A 10,485-nucleotide genomic window follows, 5' to 3' on the forward strand; every position below is an offset into this window, starting at 1 on the left:
TTAGTATGCTATAACGAGTTTGTAAAGTTGTAAATAGCTCACCTAGATTTTTTGGGTTGTAATTATTGGGGATTTTGTAAGCCTTAACACTTGACAAGTTGTCGAGTGTGGCGGTAATACCTTCGATTTAGGTGTATGCTTCCGCAATATTATTTAAAGGTTGTTTATTTTTCTTTATTTATTGTTTATTAATAGTTAGTAAATCGGGGGTGTTACAATTCTACAAGCCAACTACGAAGTGTACAAAGCACATTACCACAAAAGCAACTAAGTCAACACTTGGCTTATCTACACATTACCTTGCATGACTTATTCCACACACTATTAATTACCTGTCTTATTCTACAAGCTATCCTACTAGTGTTAGTAGTGAGTTTTGAACACAACAATTAAGAATATGAAATATCTTTTTAAAAAACTAGCAGAATCGGTAAGTGTTAAGGCAAATATTGTTCTTTACCAACTATTCATATTCCCTATCTTGTTCTATTGTATTAGGGGGCTACCCCAGTTACTTGTTTAAAGATTGAAAGTCTCGCTAATGTAACAAAATCAAACAATAAAGAAGTTTCCAAAATAAATTAAACTAGTTAGATTGCTTAAAAAGAAACAAGTAGATAAACATATGATAAACAATGCAAATGCGCTATATTAATTAAATGATAAAGTCAGGTCCACAATTGTAAAAGTTAAATCCTCGAAGGAAAGGTTATCTCCACGTTTATACAATTGAAAAAGACGATAGATCTTCAGTAATACATGTAGACTATCGCTTGAATTGGCTACTAAGCCAAGGGAAAACTAAGAGGAAAGCTTAATGAAAATGAAATGCTTGTTTTTTTTATTGATTTGCTGATGTCTTCCATATAGTTTCTTCACCTATATTCATAAACAATTTGGAGCGGTTATGATTGAATCCAATAACCGTGAAAAATGGGAAATAAGGTTCTAATTATGAAATGGAGGGAGTAGTGATGATATGATATAATATCAAATTAGATTGCAATTATTAATGATTAAAGTTGTGTATTGATATATGAATTAATCAAATTGTTGCATTTATTTATGTGAAATAGAGAGGATAAAACCTGAAAAATGTCTGATAAGGAAACATTTTTTTCTTTTTTTAAGGAGCGATAAGGAAACAATCTTTTTAAAGAAGAATAGAGAAGTGATGAACCAAAAGTGTCATGAAAGAGAGCAACTAAAGATAATAATAATAAGAGAAAAAATAAAAAAATAAAAAAGCAAGAAAGAAAGAAAAGAGGAAGAAGAGTGGAAGTTGCAAATCTTGCAATCTCCCAAATAGTGACTAGTGAGGATAGGACATTGGAGGCGGAAAAGACAATGCAAAAGCAGGGGAGGGAAGGTAGGCAATTCATGTAAAAACACTAGTTAAAAATTTACTTCAGTACTTGCACTTTGGGAGTAGTAAAAGTAGTGTATACTTTATTTTTATTGTCGAAAAAGGTGAAGAGAGGATTAGCCGGAAGAATGAGAGATACTCCGTAGTAGCAGACTGCAGGACTAGCAGCAGAAGCAGCAATTGCAATTGAATTGAATTGGTAAGGAAGCTTTAATTTGTCACGGCAGGAGAGTGGACAGTGAGCATCTGCTGCACGGCCACTCCACTTCCAGGCCGGGGTTGGTTATTTACTTGAGCGGTGCAGGAGTCGAGTCGAATCGAGCTGAGCTGAAACTGGGTTCGAAAGATGGGCAATTGCGGCACTAGAGAAGAATCTGCCGTGGTGGCTCATGCTCAAGGTACACACAGACAGACAAACATTATTAGTAAAATTTTGATTTTGATTGTAAAGCTATACATACATATAGATCTAAGTGTTTTGGGGTGTATCATATTATGTAGTTGATCAGCTTCACATGCTAACCTCATTGCAAGCAGCGGCAGTAGCAGCAGGATCCAAGAAGCAGCATAGGTCTGTGTCAGATCTGAGTGATCCTTCATCTACCCCTCGATTATTGGGCATTGAAGAAGACTCTAGAAAGAATGTCGGACTTTACACAGATGTTATCGCTTTTACACTCTATGAGTTGGAGACCATTACTAAGAGCTTCCGTTCAGACTACATCTTGGGAGAAGGCGGCTTCGGAACTGTTTACAAGGGTTACATTGATGAGAATGTCCGTGTTGGCCTTAAATCTCTCCCTGTTGCCGTCAAAGTTCTCAACAAAGAAGGTCTTCAGGGCCACCGGGAATGGCTAGTATGTCTTCTTCCACCCCTTTTTTTTTTTTTGTTTTTGTTTTTTCCTTTTTCAAGTTGTTATTTTCCAATGAGCTCACACCCTCACTTTATTCGCAGACTGAAGTCAATTTTCTTGGCCAGCTCCGTCATCCTAATCTTGTTAAGTTGATTGGTTATTGCTGCGAGGATGACCATCGCTTACTCGTCTACGAATTCATGTTTCGAGGAAGCCTTGAAAATCACTTGTTTCGAAGTATGTAATTTCCTCCTTTTTTTTTTTTTTTTTATTACTTATAATTTTGTTATCAACTCTCTTTCTTCTTGATCTTCAAGCTAGGATTTTAGTTTCTATTTTTGATGATTATAAATTATTCCGACAACTTAAGAGGATGACAGAACAATATCTCATTCAAATAACAAACTTGCACTCAAGTGACATACTAAAACTTATACATTATAATTGACTACCCTTTTAGATTTTCAGCAATATTACCCTGAGCTTAATAAGTTTAAAGTCAACCAAACCATCCTATGTCCTTCACTGAGGTCACCTTCAGGATTTCCCATTGTGAAGGCCGACTCTACAAGTTAGGTTACCATCTTCATTCCGATATCCACATTGAGGTTACAAGGGGATTTGTCAAAATGATAATGATGGGGGTACAATAGTCAAACTCATTTAGGATTGCATGCAATTGGATCTCTTTGAACTTGTTGCAGTGTCATTGCTCAATATTATTTTAATCATGCTCTTCGTCCCTTTTAATTACATTATTTATTTATGTATACATAGTTACTGGACATTTTTAGCTTAAGTTGTTATGGCTTTTCCTGAGGCATACAGAGGCAGTTGCTCCCTTATCGTGGTCTACAAGGATGATGATTGCCCTTGGAGCAGCTAAAGGACTTGCCTTCCTTCACAATGCTGAAAGGCCTGTTATTTACCGTGATTTCAAGACATCTAATATACTTCTAGACTCTGTACGTTTTCTTAACTTTACTATTTTTATACTCCCTCCATTTTCTTTCGCAATTGTTCTATATTTGACTTTCACATGTGCCAATGCAGAACTTTAACAATTATCAAATCTAAATAGATTATCTAAAACCAAAATTATGATAGCTGATAATAATCCAATATGTCTATATAACTTGTACCTATAGAATTCACTAACTCATGTCCCTTTTTAATTCTTGCTCCCGAATCTCATGGTTAATTATCTTCTTACATGTGGCAATGTCAAGAATTACGTTTTTACCAAAGCCCTCTTTCTTCCCTAATTAGAAAGGTTGACTTTTATTCTATTCTCTTCATTGTTCAGAAACTTATTATTCTTGTTAGAATTATAACAATCCAAACTTATAGCTTTAGGTATGTTAAGTTAGTTATATGCATTAAGAACAGCAAAAAAAAAAAAAAAAAAAAAAAAAAAAAAGAAAAAAAAAAAAGAAGGCTAACTTAAAATTCTAGAAGTTAAATTTTATATGGAATTATTATAGATTATTAATATTTTTAGGCTTTCTTAACAGCTTGTAGATCTGTAGGGAATCTTTTTAACTGAATGCTGCCAATTGTCTTTCAGTCACTACTTTGATAGTTAATAAGTAGAAGATATATTTTGTATTATTGAGTATATTTTAAAATATGAGACTTTGATATTAAAAAACACAAAGCTAACTAGGTGCCATATGATAATCTCTATTCTTAAATGTCAGTGTAAAAGTACGGTAACAATTCTAGAAGAATCATCAAGGCCAAAAAATTAAGACACAACCTTAGCAGAGTGTAGACATATTAAGTCCAACTTAATAAAAATAAGTGGCAGTAGGGAGCCTTCACTTTGCCTTGTTATTGGGTTTATGGATTGCAGCCCCTGTGTATCATGGTGCTGAATGAAAGCAGGATGGATGGAAAAAACAATGGGGGAGGGAAGGAAAGGAAAGGAAAGGATAAGGGGGAGGGTCAATCCACCATTGAGGTGGTTAGTGGCTCTGAGCACTGCTGGCAAATGATTGATGGCACTAAGTTTCTTTTCCTTCTCTTTGAGTAGAGAGTTGTGAGTGTGTGGAGAAAGCCAATAGGGGAGGGTGAGGGCCATGAGACCCTTAAGTGGGGCTCGAGATGCTGTTGACCTGCCTGATGAAGGAGGCTGCTGTGTACAGTGTGACACCTACTAGACTGGGGCAGGGTCTGCTGACTTTTTTTAGTTCATGTTCGAAGGAAATACGGATTGAAAGGAGATATATATTGATGTGCTAATATATACAAGTATACAACTATTGGTTTGATGTGTCAATAAATACCATAAATATGTTCCTGATCTCTATCTAGATTTAGGGATGATATTGATGTGCTAATACCTCATTCTCATATATATTCATATTGTCTGTGCTTGCTGCCCTCGCTAGGATTACACGGCAAAGCTTTCTGACTTTGGGCTTGCAAAAGCTGGACCACAAGGTGATGAGACCCATGTATCTACTCGTGTGATGGGAACCTATGGATATGCTGCCCCTGAATATGTGATGACTGGTATGTAACAGAGCTCAAACATTCGATCAAATTAAACTTCTGTCCTTCCTTCTTTTGCCTGAGGTTTCTTGTATTATCATCTTCTTACATCTTGGGACAATTGCTACTAATGTCTCCAATCACAATATTTTCTTTCAACAAGAAATAGCTTACATGGGCTGATTGTTATTCTGTATGGTTCTATGATTTTCATTGTCTTCTTGCAGTATCTGATAATGGTCATTGTGACGTGTTGTTGATGTGCTGCAATTTCCAGCAGAAATACAAGTGTATATATGTTAGTTCGTACACTCATCACTTGGCACTTGTCTCATCTCAAATCAGAAAAATTGTGTCTGTTTTAATTACAGTAATTACTGCTGTCTATATGAATTGAGTTTACTGTTGGTTCAAGTTATTGTCATATAAATGGAAATTTGAGAATGATAATTATATTCATGATTTATGCTGTAGTAATTCACAACTGCGGAGTTCGCACTATTCATCTATTTGTATCAGCTAAATTTTATAACTGCAATTATATTGGTGTCAAAATTAGTATGTTATGGTAATACCTTGTCCTGTCATTTGTGTATATAACATCCCTAGCAATTTTTATTTTACTAAACTAATGGGATCATTAACTATCAATAGCTAAATTTTATAACTGAAACTGCCCTCCTAATCTTTCATTCTGTCTCCATGTAAACACTGAAACATAATTTCCATCCGTTAGATAAACTTTTTGCTAAGGTTACCCCTACCTTCTTTTTTTTTTTTTTTTCCACTAATGAGGTAATTGTGAACTTAAAAAATAATCCCCCATCTTTCCTCGGAACCCTTTTAACTCCCATTCCCCTTTGTATTGCTACCTGGTCTCCCCTCCCCCACACTACTCCTCTCCTGCAGAGTGCAAACCAAGGAAGATATTTTTTACCCTCCTGTTCCCCCGCCCCCCCCTCTTTTTCCACACCAAGGGTTCTAATTTACTTGGACAATTAGGATCAACTTTTCCCTTCTCCAATAAAAGGATCAAGCTAAGTGAAAATTTCCCTCTCTTTGCCCTCCCTCAGGGATCAAAAGAATGAGAACCACAATGCGTCACATGACTTACATCTTACTCACTAGTGCATGTAAAGGAAATTCATTGGAAGTTTTGGGTTTATGTTCTGTGTTTTGTCAACTTTCCTTCTTGGCCTGTCTTTTCCTTGCTCATTACTTCATTTGGCCGGGATAAAAATTATGCCGAATATATCGCTGATAAACTTGAACTATGCGATTGCGATTATCAACCAGGAGTTGGCCTGAACTTGGGAAGCAGGTGTGTTAAAACATGTGTGCTTCCAAGTACATGAGTGTATGTACTTGACTAGCTCTGGTTATACTCTATCTAAGTAGGTTTTTTTCACCTTATGGATTTGTTTATATGTTCTGTGGACCTGAAATCTAGTCTTTTTGCTGGATTGCTAGTGATAGAAAGAAACTGGGTTTACCTACTCCTGGCAAGAGAGTGTTATTTTTCATTGTCCTTTTCTAATTACTTTAGCAGATTCTAATTTCTAGCTAGTTTTACTCTATTCAGTTTTCATTACATCATTTGCACATCATATGAAGCCCCGTACCCCAAATATGCATTTCATAACACATTTTATTGGAATTTGTACGATTGTATGTAAACAATGGTTCTGATCAGAGTCTATGTGAGCAGGTCATCTCACAGCTAGAAGTGATGTTTACAGCTTTGGAGTTGTACTCTTGGAGCTATTGACAGGGAGAAGGTCGGTTGACAAGACCAGACCAAGTAAAGAGCAGAACTTGGTGGATTGGGCACGACCAAAGCTCAATGACAAGCGAAAGCTTCTGCAAATAATTGACCCGAGATTGGAAAATCAGTACTCTATAAGAGCGGCACAGAAAGCCTGCAGTTTGGCATACTATTGTCTGAGCCAAAACCCAAAGGCAAGACCCTTAATGAGTGATGTGGTTGAAACTCTGGAACCTTTGCAATGTAGTGGTGATGCTGTGGGTGAAATATCATCTGCATCCTCATCATTACCGGTTTCAGCCTTCAGAAGTAAGCGTGCTGGTCAGTTTCCTGTGAGGGGAGTGCCAGAGTTCCCAATACGGCAAAGATTTCCCAGCAATGTTAGTGCTGCAGCTAGTTGTCGTTCCCCCAACCCTAACTGTTCTCCCAGTGGTCTTGCACCTTGCCGAGTGAGATGACTAGTATCTCTTTGTATACTGCTCCTAGTTCCTACCTTACATGCAACATCTAATAGCAAGTTAATCATGACTGGAAATGCCTCTTAATGTGATGTAAATGGTTTTGTTTTTCTACCTATCTATTGTGCAAATGGCCATCTTTTCTTAGATTTTATTTTACTTTTTAATTTTTATTTTATTTTTTCTGTTGGCTTTCTCATTTGCCATCCGTGGTAAGTCTTTATCTTTTCTTTTATGGCTTCAGTTTTTTTTTTTTTTTTTTTTTTTGTGTGTTTGTTTTCAATGTGGGTGATTCTGATATCGGGCATTTTTTAAGATTAGTTTGGCACGTCTGTTTTTTGACTTTGGGTGATAATTATTACAATATATTTTCCAATTCAATGATGAACATTAGAGGTGGTTATTGGACAGGGTAGCCCAATGATAATAGGGTCAGGGCCAAGCTCATAGGGCTTTTAATGGACAGGGCTATTAATGGACAGGGCTCTTATTGGGTAGGATCAATATAGGGCCAACATGTTTTTCCAATTTAGTTGATAAATAAAATACATAATGTAAAAATAATTATATAGATTAATTTGTATTCATATGTATTTAATAATGGCTTTGTCCAATATATATTTTAATTGATATTTTGTAGGCCCGCCCATTATCGACCCGCGACCCGCATTGGCCCGACCCTATATTGACCCTATAAAATGTGACCCTCTTTGACCCTGACCCGCAACCGACCCGCACCGACCCTGACCTGACCCGCCCAATAACCAGCTCTAATGAACATCAATTAACTACTACTAAAACAAACCAACATTGACATCATTTCACACTTAAGTTTAGGCACGTGTCATACTCCTTTAAGTTTTTGATTGAGTTAATTCTCAAATATGATGTGGAGTATTAGACATAGCGTGGTAACAAGGTTGCGGGTTATATCTCATCCACCTTCATTTTAAGAAATTTTCCACTAGTTCAGAGTTAAAATCTACTATTCTTTTTTTTTTTTTTTTTTTTTTTTTTTGACAAATAAAATCTACTATTCTTTACTTTGAAATATAAGGAGTATGAGACTAGCTAAAGTCTTGTGAGTAGTTATCTTAAATTTTACATAGAGTATTATGTTATTGATTGATGATCATGCAAAATTTTAAATGAGTTTAGGGTCTGTTCTCTTACGTTGAAATTCAATTCAATTCAGTTCAGCTCAGCTCAGTTCAGTTCAGTTCAGTTCAGTTCAGTTCAGCTCAGTTCAGCTCAGCTCCTAATTTCCTTGTCTTATATAATATTCATTTCATTTCAGCTCAGCTCAATTCAGTTCAGTTCAGTTCAGTTCAGCTGAGTTCAGTCAATGAGAACATGCCCTTATTTTGTAATATTACTCCATGTGGAGTATTATGCAACTGGGCAAGTGTATGGTTTGGCTATTTAGGCTATGTTTTTTTGGACCTATCTTTAGTTCATCTCAACTCATTTTTCTACGAACCAGCTCCAGTTAATCTTTTTGATTGACGAATTTCGTCAATCTAATGGCATTATTGTAACAATACAGAGCAGCACTTGATGCCACATCAAGAGCAAAGATAACGCCAACTTAACGATTTTTTACCCATTACTCCATCGACTACACCTCCATTGAACTCCCTGCATTAAAAAGCTTCTTACTCTTCCTCCATTAAAGCTACCCCGACCTCAAACACCATAGAAGCTTCCTTGACACCAACACCAATGAAGCTTCCCAGATCTCCACCCACTTTTCCCAGTCTTAAACGAAAACCCTATTGTAGGGAATAGTTTCAAGCCTTTAAAATCCCACTAGCTCGAACCCCACTGTGATCATACACTAAAGTACAGTGGCGTCCAAAAGGGAAGAAGATAGAGCAAAAGAGTCGCCAACAAGTTTTTAAGGAACTTGTAAACCGTTCATAGGATGAAGGTTACACCCCTTAATGATCCAAGAGATCGTCAACTCCATAAGGTCATGAACCAAATAAGGGTTCGGGGATGATGGTACAAATCCAACCTAAAAGAGATTGAACCTGCCCTAATAATAGGCCTCTACTTTATTCTGCTCGTATTCATGTGCGCTTTCTGATTAACATACAATCAATAGGATTAACCCTAAACCTGTTTATCTATGTTGGTTGAATATTAATGCACAAATAAATCTATGATTGGCGATCACTTGAATTATAATCACAATTAACCCTAACAAGATTATTAATTATCTTATTAAGCATGATTACAAGTACAAATTCCCTTTAAACATGCAATAAAGGTGATCAAGCAATAACAATATAAAATATAATGCATATCAAGCAACATAAATAAATAATCAACATCATGAATAATAATAATAATCAATCATAATCATAATCATGTTAAAGCATAGCAAGATCCTAGGCATGATACTAACAAGATTAATAACAAACCCTAGCATGTCACTAAGCAATAAAAATCAAATCTTTAGCCCTAACATGATACTAACAATCACAAATATTAGGAAGAACATAGGAAGCATCACAAGAATCATATTTAATATTAAAATTACCCTAGACATGATACTAGGAATCAAAATAACAATATAAACATTATTTCTACATCATAATATCAATTAAAACCATTAAAGTACTTACTTTGATGCCTCGTACCTCTTTCTAATAACAAAATACACACGTTAGTAACTTCAAGGAAAATAATAATCAAAGCAATTAAATTAAATAATTGAAAGAGAGATTTGGGACCAAACCCTCAGAAATTAAAACCTTTCACATCTAGGGCGAAGGCAACTTCGAATATGGCTAGGTGTTTCTAGATCTTGCGAATGCGGAATTTTGTATTTAAAAACAAGGTTTTGAAAAGGAAAGAGAGAGAAAATAATCAAGAAAATCTTGATGAGAGTTGGTGATGAAGAGAATGAATTAAAAGAATTGATGAATGATTGATGCTTGTTGATGAATGATGAAGATAGTTGGTGAATGAAGAGAGTTGATACGATATTTATAGAGAAAATCATCCAAAAAGATAATTTAACAAAACAGAGTCTGAAGATCGAAAATCAACATTGGCGCCAGCCTTGGCTAGTTGGCGCCAGCACCAGTGGCTAGCGCCAGGCGCCAATGGCTAGCGCCTGGCGCCAATCCTGGTTCCAGGCGCCAAGGCCTGGGGTTGGACGCCAAAGTGGTTTTCAATGCGTTTTCGAAAATCTGATAAATTTACCGTACTGGAAGATAAAATAATATAATTCCATCGAAAATGCTATTTGATCTTGATTAAAACTCTGAAGAGTCCTAATTGAATTAGGAATGAAAAGAACCTTCTAGAATGTTCTAGAAGACTAAAACCATTCCTAATTGCATTAGGAATGATAAATTATATTAGGCCCTCCCCTAGATCATTGGACCGTACATAAAGCTCAAACCGGACCCAGTTTAGTAAATTGGCCATAACTTCCTCAATATTCATCGGAATTGGGCTTATAATATATCGTTGGAAAGGCCTTTGCAAGCCCTATCCAACTACACCACTATTGGACCCACATCATGGACCAAC

At 36.1% G+C, this 10,485-nt stretch overlaps 1 protein-coding gene across 2 annotated transcripts; it reads left to right on the forward strand.

Moving 5' to 3' along the window:
• The first annotated feature begins 1,120 nt into the window (after positions 1-1,120).
• LOC145623116 (putative serine/threonine-protein kinase PBL8) lies at positions 1,121-7,086 on the forward strand. 2 transcript variants are annotated; one of them, XM_081676455.1, is made up of 7 exons: positions 1,121-1,369; positions 1,471-1,764; positions 1,868-2,223; positions 2,322-2,457; positions 3,049-3,185; positions 4,614-4,737; positions 6,425-7,086. In XM_081676455.1, the coding sequence occupies exons 2-7, from the start codon at positions 1,713-1,715 to the stop codon at positions 6,937-6,939; spliced, it is 1,320 nt and encodes a 439-aa protein (XP_081532581.1). In that variant the 5' UTR covers positions 1,121-1,369; positions 1,471-1,712; the 3' UTR covers positions 6,940-7,086. The 2 variants fall into 2 exon arrangements, with proteins under 2 accessions (XP_081532581.1, XP_081532582.1); XM_081676456.1 differs by having other exon boundaries at positions 1,121-1,764; positions 1,904-2,223.
• The last annotated feature ends 3,399 nt before the right edge of the window (positions 7,087-10,485 follow it).

Source organism: Chenopodium album, chromosome 3 (genome assembly GCF_948465745.1).
Source record: "Chenopodium album chromosome 3, dcCheAlbu1.1, whole genome shotgun sequence".
Taxonomy (NCBI): domain Eukaryota; kingdom Viridiplantae; phylum Streptophyta; class Magnoliopsida; order Caryophyllales; family Amaranthaceae; genus Chenopodium; species Chenopodium album.

Bases quoted from the DNA above. Each gene is read 5' to 3' on its own strand.
- LOC145623116 (XM_081676455.1), top strand. From the start codon at position 1,713: ATGGGCAATTGCGGCACTAGAGAAGAATCTGCCGTGGTGGCTCATGCT. The intron at 2,224-2,321 runs GTATGTCTTCTT...CTTTATTCGCAG, and splicing joins AGGGCCACCGGGAATGGCTA to ACTGAAGTCAATTTTCTTGG. The intron at 4,738-6,424 runs GTATGTAACAGA...CTATGTGAGCAG, and splicing joins CCCTGAATATGTGATGACTG to GTCATCTCACAGCTAGAAGT.